At 40.1% G+C, this 13230-nt stretch overlaps 1 protein-coding gene across 1 annotated transcript in view; it reads right to left on the bottom strand.

The window, feature by feature from the left end:
* Positions 1-13230, bottom strand: part of LOC124607514 (MMS19 nucleotide excision repair protein homolog) — a 231856-nt gene that overhangs the window by 106912 nt on the left and 111714 nt on the right. Inside the window, exons 8-10 of the mRNA XM_047139908.1 lie at positions 12836-12956; positions 12545-12743; positions 12328-12422 (exon numbers count right to left, since the gene is read on the bottom strand). Of these exons, the coding sequence (XP_046995864.1) occupies positions 12328-12422; positions 12545-12743; positions 12836-12956 (415 nt within the window). The remainder of the gene's footprint in view (positions 1-12327; positions 12423-12544; positions 12744-12835; positions 12957-13230) is intronic.

Raw genomic sequence — 13230 nt, 5'->3', positions numbered from 1 at the left:
GTTAGCAGACACAAACAATGACTCAGGTCTTCCTATTGAGATCCTTATAGGAACAGATTATTATTGGAAAATTGTTAAAGATTCTCTTTAGATTTGGGTAACATCATCCATTGTACTGATACCTTCCATTCTAGGTTGGATTCTTAGTGGGAGAAAGTAGAAGAGTGGCCCCTTTCCCCAAAAAACCCTATGTTATGGTATGTAATAATCTTCAGCAAACAAAGAAGAAATTTATTTCACTGGAGAAAAACATAACAAAGAGCACCAACCTGAAACACATTTACAAGGCATAAATGAAAGGCCACATCAAAGAGAGATATGTGGAAGAAAGAGACATGAAATCGCACCTCCTGGACATACATCCAGCGACACAGTTTATCTGCCACTTTAGGCAGTAAATAAAGAAAAGTTTGATGTCATGAAAAAGAGGGTGGCATTCAATGGTTTGTCACGTGAAAAGAATGCTCATTCACTGAATGACTCTTTAGAAATAGGCCCTAATTTCCTTCCCGACATTATTTCAGTTTTACTGTGATTCCGTCTGTATCCAGTAGTCTTAATGGCCACTATCAAACAAGCATTTTTACAATTAGTTCTTCATGGGAAAGAAAGAGATCTCGTGGGGTTTTTATTTATTTAAAGTAATCACAGACCAATAAGGGAACTATATCACAATTGACAAAAAAGATTATGTATTACTTCACCAGACTACCTTTAGGACTCACCTGCACCCATTTCTTCTCGACGTCGCACTAAAAGAACTTGCTACAATGCATAAAATAAATTTTCCTTGAACCGTTTTACTTGTTGAAGAGAACATATACACGGATGATTTTGTAGCAGATGCTGAAGATGACAGCACCATGATTAATTTGTATTAGAAGCTTATGGTACTCGTAGGACACTTCAGCTTACCAATGGCGAATGAGCCAAAAGCTCATGCCAACTGACTGAAATATGGCTGTCACAAGGTGTCATAAACTTTACAGATATGGAGGTACTAGGAGTCCTCTGGAACACATGGACTTAAACATTGTGCACAGCAATGTCGTTGACAATATTATAGAATGTCTTGACACTAAGTGAGAAGCATTTCGCAGTATTGCCAGATCCTGAGAGCTATAGGGTATATTGTCATCTGTGCCCTTCAATGGAAATGTATTTTTCCACGAAATTTGGTCAGGAGGAACTGAATGGGACAAGCTCTTACCTGTTGACAGACAATGGAAAATATGGGTATCAGCTTTACCACCATGTTCAAACATACACATGGACTAATGGGTTGGTGTTTCTGCAGGAACTGAATCGGAAGTCCATTGTGCATTTCCTCCAATTCTTATAGGTAATTAGCAACTTTTTAGCTTAACAGATTAAAAGATAATCAGTGGGTTTAATTTAAATTTATTCATTCTCTGTCTTGTAATACACTGCATCAGCCAAAATGCAGCCCCATTGTGAATATTGTTCTCAAACACGGGATGAGTTGGGTGACATTTGTAAGCACTGGACATCGCCCTGACTACTGTCAAACGACTGACAGCTGCTGTAAATTGGTGTGTTGGAGAGTCGTGTACCTGTGATACCTGTACTAGAGATAACGTAAATATTATCCTCTCCTGTGGATGCTGTCTCCTCTGCAGAAAGTACAGGATCTGTCTTTACTCATCCACCTGACTGCAAGTGGCATGTCAATGGTAATCTAGGCATCCTGTAAAGGGTGGATGGGGCCAGGAAGGACTCAGGGTGTTCTACCAGTCCCCCTACCCAAGAAATCTGAGGTGTTGGCTTTCACTGAAACTGAAAATGAGTCAGTGGGACTCATTTCGCCTGCTTTGGGGAAACCTGTTTTGTCTGGTATCAGGAGGAGGCAGTCACAAAAGGGTAGGGGTCTACTAATTGTCAGGAGTTCAAATGTATGGCAAATAACAGTATCTCTTAGGCAAATGACAGCAAAGGACAGGAAAGGGCACCAGGTTCACTCAGTGTATATGCATGGGTGTCTCACTCAACCTGTTGAAAGGCTATTCCAACAGCCACTGAGGGAACAGGCTGCAACCAACTGCAGATTGTGGCACACACTGGAACAAATGATGCCTGCCGTCTGTGCTCTGAGGTTATTCTTGGGTCATTCCAGTGACTGACAGAGAAGGTTGAGAAGACCAGCCTTGCACACGGAGTTTCGACGATGCTCACAATTTGCATCATTGTCCCCAGATTTGATTGTGGATCTTTGGATCTGTGATGAATGGAAGGACTGAACCAAAGACTTTGAAAGTCAGTGACAAGCTACACTGCAACTTTCTAGGCTTATGTCAAATGGTTGAGAACTGTAGGGTCCCCCTAAAAGAGTCAGGTATGCACTACACATCAGAGGCTGCTACTCAGGTAGCTGACTGTGTTAGGGTATACACAAGGGCTTTTCAGATTAGGCGACACACTATCCAATCCAGATAACAATAGCTGTAGGAAACCCCCAAGTACCAGTGTAAGATCGAAAGAGATATCTCCCACAGGTGAGAGTGTTAAAACCCTAATGGTAAACTACTGAAGCATTTGCAACAAAATGCCAGAGTTTGAAGCACTCATGAAAACCAGTGAAGCTCACATAATACTAGGTACCAGAGAGCTGATTGAAAGCTGAAATTGATAGCAGTGAGATTTTTCAGGAAAATATCGAAAGGATAGGCAAACAGGAAATGGAGGTGGTGTACTTCTAGTAGACATGAAACTCAAATTCACTGAAGCTGCAAATGTGATTGTTTGAGCAACACCCAGTATGAGAGGTGGGCATACATCGATAATCCCCCACCAGACTCATCTCCTGATGCAACCAAAAAATTTGGAGAAAACCTCATTTCACTTGTATGTTCCCCAATCATGCTGTAATCATCAGTATAGACTTTAATCATCCAACAATTAATTGGAAAAATTAGTGTTGTTATTAGTGTGCATGGTAAGACATTCTGTGACACTTTACTAAATACCTTCTCCAAAAAGTGTGTAGAGCAGATAGTTAGGAACCCCACTCATGATGGAAATATATTGGATCTAACAGCAACAAATAGACCTGCTCTTGGAGGATGTCCACAACGAAACTGGTATCAGTGACCATGATGCGGTTAGAATAGTTGACTATGCACTGAATAGATATCTACCAGTAGAACAATTAATAATGGGAGGGAACCTGCATGATATACAGTCCCTGTAAAGTAACGTCTAAAGAAACGAAAAACTGCATAATAGGTGTAAAATAAAGCATAAGGCTATACATGGAGACATGCTGAATGAAACACATTTGGTTGTCAAGAGAGCGATGTATGTTGCCTTCAATGACTATCGCAGCAGAATATCATCACATGGTCTTCCACAGAAACCAAAGAAATTCTGGTCATGTGAAAAGGCTATCAATGATACCAAAGTTAGTGTCCAGTTTCTAGTGACTGAGACAGGAAATGAAATTGAGGGTAACAAAGCAAAAGCCAAAATGCTTAACTTCATTTTCAAATGTTCCTGTAAAAAGGAAAACCCCAAGGAGAATTTCCCCAATTTAATCCTTGTGCCACTGAAAAGATAAGCGAAATAATTATTAGTGTCAGTGGTGTCAACAAACAGCTGAAATCGTTTAAATTGAACAAATCTCTAGGTCCCAATGGAATCCCTGTTAGATTCTATATTGAATTTGTAGCTGTGTTAGCCCTTCTTCTAACTATAATCTACTGCAGATTGCTCAAACAAAACACTATGCCCAGTCAAGGGTAGTCGACGTGATCCGCAAAACTACCATCCAATATCTTTGATGTCGATTTGTTGCGGAATCTTTGAATGTGTTCTGAGGGATGGAACAGGAAAAAACCTTAATAACTGGTACAATAGGATGTACCCTCTGCTATGCATCTCATAGTGGTTTGTAGATGCAGATGTGTTTCCCAAGCATCAGAAAACGTCTACACAGCAGTCCCTTATGTATGGTACACCAAACGTGTCCATTTAGTGTGCAGCAGAAACAAACCTAGGTCCCATTAAGAGGATAACTCTTCCATGGCTAAAACTTCAAGCAACACTTCTTGGACCATGACTAGTTCATTATTTCTGTAAGGCTGCAAGCCACGATGTGAGTTGTACAACACTGTGAGATGACTGAACTGAACAGTCTTAGGATGGATATGACATGACCCTAACTGATGGAAGACCTTTGTGTCAAACAGTATACAAAAACTAACAAATCTAACACACTGGAGACACTGCCCTGGTGAGAAAAACTTGGCTGATCTGCTCTCCAGAGATACCACAGCAAACAAAACTTCAGTATGGTACTATATGGTTCCATGAGCCCGTTCTGTCAACAAAGAAAGGAACATGGTAGCATGATTTATATAGGTGAAAGACCATTCTTTGCCAGGGAAGAAATTAACAGACTAGTTCTTCACAGTAAAAACAGCACTCCCTATTTTAATAGTTATGTGGTATATTAACTACTGCAAACTGCTGCAAGTCACAGGATGGACACTTGCTTCAAATGACAGTTAAATGAAAATGGGGCAACTGGTGAACTGACAGCATCAGACTTGCACAGAGCAATTACTTAATGGACTCAGGTTGTTCCACAACATTTAGTGATTGAACTGCGTGCTCTGCACAAAATTCAAAGATAGCTCGTATCAACTTGTTCCTGGATAGTGGTCTTATTAGTCTCAGTGGACATTTGCAGTTTGTGGGATTACCCAGAGACCAATGCCTAACTACTCTTCTCAACTAATACAATCATTTCACCAGCTTACTGATCCAGCAGACTCATATTTGACAGCACCACCCTGGAGTAATGATAGTGTTAGCTGAACTGAGAACAGGATACTGGATTCTTAGCACTACACAGGTAGTTAAAAATGTTCTACACTGATGCCTATCCTGCAAGATGGTGAAGGGTCACTTTGCTCAACAGAGACTAGACTCGGTTACCAGTTGAATGAGTAGCATCACTGGAACTATTTGAAGTAATAGGTATTGACTTTGCTGACCCGTTACACATCTGACAGGAACATACTAGAATAAGGCACATAGTGCTCTATTCACATGAACAATAACACATGACCTGCTACTGAAGCTATGCTCGGTTATATCAAATGAAAAATTTCTTCGAGCCTTGCAAAGGTTTGTGGGAAGACAAAGAATGTCCAACACAATATATACTGACAATGCTGCTACCTTCCATTCTGTGCACACAGAGGTGAAAGAGCTCTGGCGTGCTCTCACGGGAAGAAAAACGTAAGAATATCTTGCCCAGCAAGTTATCAAGTGGAAATTCATTACCCCACAAATGCCTTGGTTGGGAGAATTGACGCATGGTGCAGGGAATGGCAATTGAATCTCAATGTAGACAAGTGTAATGTGCTGCGAATACACAGAAAGATAGATCCTTTATCATTTAGCTACAAAATAGCAGGTCAGCAACTGGAAGCAGTTAATACCACAAATTATCTGGGAGTACGCATTAGGAGTGATTTAAAATGGAATGATCATATAATGTTGATCGTCGGTAAAGCAGATGCCAGACTGAGATTCATTGGAAGAATCCCAAGGAAATGCAATTCGAAAACAAAGGAAGTAGGTTACAGTACGCTTGTTCGCCCACTGCTTGAATACTGCTCAGCAGTGTGGGATCCGTACCAGATAGGGTTGATAGAAGATCTAGAGAAGATCCAACGGAGAGCAGCGCGCTTCGTTACAGGATCATTTAGTAATCGCGAAAGCGTTACGGAGATGATAGATAAACTCCAGTGGAAGACTCTGCAGGAGAGACGCTCAGTACTTCGGTACGAGCTTTTGTCAAAGTTTCGAGAACATACCTTCACCGAAGAGTCAAGCAGTATATTGCTCCCTCCTACGTATATCTCGCAAAGAGACCATGAGGATAAAATCAGAGAGATTAGAGCCCACACAGAGGCATACCGACAATCCTTCTTTCCACGAACAATACGAGACTGGAATAGAAGGGAGAACCGATAGAGGTACTCAAGGTACCCTCCGCCACACACCGTCAGGTGGCTTGCGGAGTATGGATGTAGATGTAGATGTAGATGGTGGAGGCGGATGGTAGGATCTGTCAAATGCTGTCCAAGTAAGATTTTCTGATGGCTGCAATTGGATGACGAAGGTCTTAACGCAATACTGGTCAGCATGGAAGCAGCACTAAATACAATGCCAATTAAACAAGGGGTAGGGGAATCTGAGCCACAGATGCCAGCACATTTCCTTGAGGAACTCAACAGGGGGACCTGGTGCCTTAGAACAAAGAAACACATACCATAGTGAGTAGAAGAGAAAGTTTGCTGACTCTCCTAGTTCACCGATTCCACTGCAAGATGTCACCTGCGCTGTTTGTGACCCAAGGAAGTTCATATTACCACAGCAATTGCAGTACATGAACTGATTCATTCAAGAAATTTATATAATGAAATGAAAGGTATGTGGATATAGTTAACTAACCTTAGCATACGTCAGCTGTCCATTAGTTTAGACAGTTTCCAGGCAGTCTTCGAAGTTTTTGAAGACTTCAGCTCTCTCCGAATTTGTTTAAGACCCATAAAAAACTAGCATTTCAAATAATGAAGAATCAGCTTAGGAATGATGTCCATCACATGATCTTCACACACCCAATTTTAGATATTTCAACACTAATGTCATCCAAACTATTTAAACATCATAAAAAAAAGTGTCGTTCCATAAACTGTTCTCAAGGAGTTTTACCACGATGAATTTTTCCACCTCGATAAAAACACAGAAGGTGTCTTTCAATGGGTATGTAAGCAATGTCTTTCCTGTAGAAGAGCCATAATCATTACTAGACATCAATAAAGACAGTGGCTTCTCAGATGAACTCCCATTTAGAATTTTTATTTGTCAAACATCTAACATCCCATGACAAAAAGCATACTTCTGAAATAAAACAAAAACTCCTTCTCTAAAAGCCCAATGCCCAAACAAATCCAATTTCTCTTCACCATTTACACTGGCTGAATTGGATGAGGCCTTGAAAGAAACGAAACATGGTAAAGAGCCTGGTCTGGCTAATATACACCCAGAATTTCTGATGAACATGGGTAATGGTGAAAAAAAATGGCTGATCCACTTCTTCTCCAACATCCTAGATAGTGGATCACTGCCCAATGAGCTAAACAGAAAAAAAATTGTGGCAATTTTGAAACCGGGTAAACCAGCTGACCACCCACAAAGCTCCAGACCAATTTCCCTTTTGAGCTGTACTTATAAACTCTTGGAGAGTCTCATCTATAACAGAATTAGCGGCTTCATCCACGAACATATTCCAGCTGAGCAGCGGATTTCAGGTCCCAGAGAAGTTGCTGCGACCAGGTAGTGTCCCTAACAACTTTCATAGAGGCTGGTTTCCAGAAAAACATGAAGGCATCTGTTGCGTTCGTAGACATAACTTTGGCATATGACACAGTCTGGAGAGAAGGGATGATATACAAATTACTAAAATTTATCCAATGCCGAAAAACTGTAACTCTCATCAACACCATGATGTTGTTGTTGTTGTGGTCTTCAGTCCTGAGACTGGTTTGATGCAGCTCTCCATGCTACTCTATCCTGTGCAAGCTGCTTCATCTCCCAGTGCCTACCGCAACCTACATCCTTCTGAATCTGCTTAGTGTATTCATCTCTTGGTCTCCCTCTACGATTTTTACCCTCCACGCTGCCCTCCAATACTAAGTAGGTGATCCCTTGATGCCTCAGAACATGTCCTACCAACCGATCCCTTCTTCTAGTTAAGTTGTGCCACAAACTTATCTTCTCCCCAATCCTATTCAATACTTCATCATTAGTAATGCGATCTACCCATCTAATCTTCAGCATTCTTCTGTAGCACCACATTTCAAAAGCTTCTATTCTCTTCTTGTCTAAACTATTTATCGTCCATGTTTCGCTTCCATACATGGCTACACTCCATACGAATACTTTCAGAAATGACTTCCTGACACTTAAATCAATACTGGATGTTAACAAATTTCTCTTCTTCAGAAACGCTTTCCTTGCCATTGCCAGCCTACATTTTATATCCTCTCTACTTCGACCATCATCAGTTATTCTGCTCCCCAAACAGCAAAATTCCTTTACTACTTTAAGTGTCTCATTTCCTAATCTAATTCCCTCAGCATCACTCGACTTAATTCGGCTACAATCCATTATCCTCGTTTTGCTTTTGTTGATGTTCATCTTATATTCTCCTTTCAAGACACTATCCATTCTGGTTGACTGCTCTTCCAAGTCCTTTGCTGTCTCTGACAGAATTATAATGTCATCGGCGAACCTCAAAGTTTTTATTTCTCCTCCATGGATTTTAATACCTACTCCGAATTTTTCTTTTGTCTCCTTCACTGCTTGCTCAATATACAGATTGAATAACATCGGGGAGAGACTACAACCCTGTCTCACTCCCTTCCCAACCACTGCTTCCCTTTCATGCCCCTCGACTCTTATAACTGCCATCTGGTTCCTGTACAAATTGAAAATAGCCTTTCGCTCCCTGTATTTTACCCCTGCCACCTTCAGAATTTGAAAGAGAGTATTCCAGTCAACATTGTCAAAAGCTTTCTCTAAGTCTACAAATGCTAGAAACATAGGTTTGCCCTTCCTTAATCTAGCTTCTCAGATAAGTCGTAGGGTCAGTATTGCCTCACGTGTTCCAACATTTCTACGGAATCCAAACTGATCTTCCCTGAGGTCGGCTTCTACTAGTTTTTCCATTCGTCTGCAAAGAATTTGAGTTAGTATTTTGCAGCCGTGACTTATTAAACTGATAGTTCGGTAATTTTCACATCTGTCAACACCTGCTTTCTTTGGGATTGGAATTATTATATTCTTCTTGAAGTCTGAGGGTATTTCGCTGTTTCATACTTCTTGCTCACCAGATGGTAGAGTTTTGTCAGGACTGGCTCTCCCAAGGCCGTCAGTAGTTCCATTGGAATGTTGTCTACTCTGGGGCCTTGTTTCAACTCAGGTCTTTTCAGTGCTCTGTCAAACTCTTCACGCAGTATCGTTACTCCCATTTCATCTTCATCTACATCCTCTTCCATTTCCATAATATTGTCCTCAAGTACATCGCCCTTGTATAGACCCTCTATATACTCCTTCCACCTTTCTGCTTTCCCTTCTTTGCTTAGAACTGGGTTTCCATCTGAGCTCTTGATGTTCATGCAAGTGGTTCTCTTATCTCCAAAGGTATCTCCTTACCACTAGTGAGATATCCCTCTACATCCTTACATTTGTCCTCTAGCCATCCCTGCTTAGCCATTTTGCACTTCCTGTCGATCTCATTTTTGAGACGTTTGTATTCCTTTTTGCCTGCTTCAGTTACTGCGTTTTTATATTTTCTTCTTTCATCAATTACATTCAATACATCTTCTGTTACCCAAGGATTTCTACTAGCCCTCGTCTTTTTACCTATTTGATCCTCTGCTGCCTTCACTATTTCATCCCTCAAAGCTACCCATTCTTCTTCTACTGTATTTCTTTCCCCCATTCCTGTCAATTGTTCCCTTATGCTCTCCCTGAAACTCTGTACAACCTCTGGTCCCATCTCCATAAATTCCCACCTTTTTGCAGTTTCTTCTGTTTTAATCTACAGTTCATAACCAATAGATTGTGGTCAGAGTCCACACCTGCCCCTGGAAATGTCTTACAATTTAAAACCTGGTTCCTAAATCTCTGTCTTACCATTATATAATCTATCTGAAACCTGTCAGTATCTCCAGGCTTCTTCCATGTATACAGCCTTCATGAACCAAGTGTCAGCTACGATTAAGTTGTGCTCTGTGCAAAATTCTACCAGACGGCTTCCTCTTTCATTTCTTAGCCCCAATCCATATTCACCTACTACGTTTCCTTCTCTTCCTTTTCCTACTACCGAATTCCAGTCACCCATGACTGTTAAATTTTCATCACCCTTCACTATCTGAATAATTTCTTTTATTTCATCATACATTTCTTCAATTTCTTCATCATCTGCAGAGCTAGATGGCATATAAACTTGTACTACTGTAGTAGGCGTGGGCTTCGTATCTATCTTGGCCACAATAATGCGTTCACTATGCTGTTTGTAGTAGCTTACCCGCATTCCTATTTTCCTATTCATTATTAAACCTAATCCTGCATTACCCCTATTTGATTTTGTGTTTATAACCCTGTAGTCACCTGACCAGAAGTCCTGTTCCTCCTGCCACCGAACTTCACTAATTCCCACTATATCTAACTTTAACCTGTCCATTTCCCTTTTTAAATTTTCTAACCTACCTACCCGATTAAGGGATACGACATTCCATGCACCGATCCGTAGGACGCCATGATAAACAATAGATATTTCCATGTTTACTTGGGAGAAAATGTGAGCAAGGAGAGGAAATTAAGTAATGGTCTACCACAGGGCCCCGTCTTAGCCCCCCATTATTCAACCTATACCTCTGAGATCTACCCATACCAGGTCAAAAAAATTCTGGTACGCAGACAATATCACTCTTGCTTGTAAAACCAAGGACCTAGGACAAGCCGAGACAATTCTCACAGAAGATCTAGCCATTATGAGCACCTATTTTAGAATGTTGCGACACACCCAGTACAAGTAAAACTGAAGTATGTCCATTCCATTTAGCAAACAAACAAGCTAATGCGGAGCTCAGACTGAAACTTAATGGAAACACTCTTCGCCTTAACAAGTACCCGAAGTACTTTGAGTCACCTTTGAATGCACGCTTCCACATGGAAAGCATCTTGAAAATACTGTTGCCAAGATAAAAACGTGTAACAATATCATTCAAAAATTGTGCGGAATGATGTTGGGAGCTTCAGCAGATACCTTGTGCACATCATCCATTGTGCTGGTCTCCTCAGCAGTCGAGTATTGTGCCCCAGTGTGGCTAAACAGTTAAAAACTAACTTGATCGACACCCAGTTGAATAACTGGGGCAATCCGACCAACACTGATTTATTGGCTTCCTCTGCTGAGTAACATCTATCCACCTGCAATCCACAGAAGAAACGATGCCTTGCTTAAGGAATACCGCAAGATACAGAAGAACCTGGACTTACCCATACAGGAAGACATACCATGTTTACAACAAAAAAGACTCCGTTCAAGAAACCCACCAATATGGCAAGCAGAAAAGCTAGATGCCAGTAATACTATGGGTGAGAGACCTGTGGAACCAAAGCTGTCAACTTATTGAAAATCCTGAAGTGTGTGAGTGGTTCCAAAAGTATAACTGTGATACTGCTAGCACAGAACTCAACAGGAAACTGTGTGTCAAATTGAACAGAGCTCACACTGGGCATGGACGATGCGCAGACACTCTTTACAAATGGGGTGTTGCAGAGTAGTCTCTGGTTGTGACTGTGGGACTCCGATCCAGAAAATCAAGCACATCAGAGATGAATGCCCTTACGTTCCTGCCAGGGGAGTTGGAGCGACCTCATGACAGCTGATGGTACGGCTCTTATATAGATTAGAAATCTAGATATTGACATTTAATTAGTTTTATATGTAGTTTTGTATTTTCATATTCCTGTTATATATAGTATTACTGATGTTATATGTCTGTAATTTTAAACTGCATGTGAGCTGCATGAATAAATAAATAAAATTCCATTTAGAAGATTTTGTTAATCTTCTTGTGTGATGCACCACATAACCTGCCAGATGATAAACTAAACATTTTTTTGCCGATGAACTTCCAAGACTCTCTGGCATATGTTATGGATCGTGTTGAGTCTCTGTCGAATTATGTGGAACACACGGCATGTTTTTAATTATGTCTTTCCAGTTCCAGAACAAAAAGCCGTATTTTATACGTGACATATAAGTACTCTCTCTTTCTTGTACAGTGAGTTTGTACTTACACTATTATACAAAAAAATTTTTTCCTTAAATTTGTACTTACGTTATAAGCCACTTTAAATATTTAATTTCGGACGAAGGCACTCGTAGAAGTGTTAAAACCTGGTCAAAAAGACTAAAAACTGTGACCGGGGGCTTATTTAGTTTAATTTATAAATGGTCATGGAACGAAGCAGCTATGTTTAAAACTCTGTGATGTACATAAGGTCATGAATATAAAAATGTTTTATGATGGTAAGTCACAAACAGACAGACAGACAGACAGACAGACAGACAGAGACGCGCGTGCGCGCACACACGCACACACACACACACGCACACACACGCACGCACACACACACACACACACACACACACACACAACCTTTATTTTAGTAAACTAGTTGCTTATGATTCAAAAAGCATAAAGTTCATTATCTTACCTTCAAAGACTTGAAGTTTACAGTTAACCATGTTACTCATAATCTCTTCTGTATGTATTTTGGCCAGTTTCTTAAAACACGTAATGGCTTCAAGCCTAAAATTTTGAAATTAAAAAGATTAGAACTGATGTAACTATTCATTTTCTTCTATTTGGGGTCCATCAACAGGATAACATCTGGGTGGATTAGCAATAATAATCAAAGAAATAATTGTTACCTTAACTTTTTCTTTTTCGATTGTTTGAGGCAACCAGCTAAAATGTCATACAGCTTACAGCGGCTATTACTATCTAAACAGTTAATAATAATACTCAGTCCACAAAGAGCTTCAACTAACACCTCTTCATTTTCTGTCACAACTGCATCTAAATATAAGGAACACAAATCTCTACGAATTTGCAGCAGTTCTTCTGCTTCTGAAATAAAAGTAAAATAAATGAGAATGGATACAACCATTTTATAGGAAAACACACTACTTTATTTTACTGCTTCAGAATCATATAAATACCTTCTGATACCAGGCCTTTGTTATTGCAGACATTAAGAAAATTCGTTATAGTTTGCAACACAAGTGCTTTTTCAGTAAAAGTCTGATCTCTGTAGTACTGTGTTTGAAGAACTGGTGTAATCTGTAATCATAAGTTCAAATGATCTTTAGTGACAACAATTTTTCTTTCCTGGAACAATATGAAACAAGTGATTACTCATAACCATGATCACAATGTAGAACAAACCTTTCGGGCACTAATTTAGTCAACTAGATCAGATAACTTAAGACACTGAAAACTGTAAGAATGTCCATGAATAAAAAATGAATACACATTACTTCATCACTAGCTTTTAAAACAACATGGTTTTACTAAGTTATCAGGAGAAAATTACACAGAGCAAAGTACTCATTTA

This window comes from Schistocerca americana, chromosome 1 (assembly GCF_021461395.2).
Source record: "Schistocerca americana isolate TAMUIC-IGC-003095 chromosome 1, iqSchAmer2.1, whole genome shotgun sequence".
Classification (NCBI taxonomy): domain Eukaryota; kingdom Metazoa; phylum Arthropoda; class Insecta; order Orthoptera; family Acrididae; genus Schistocerca; species Schistocerca americana.
This window is presented reverse-complemented; position numbering and strand designations above follow the sequence as displayed.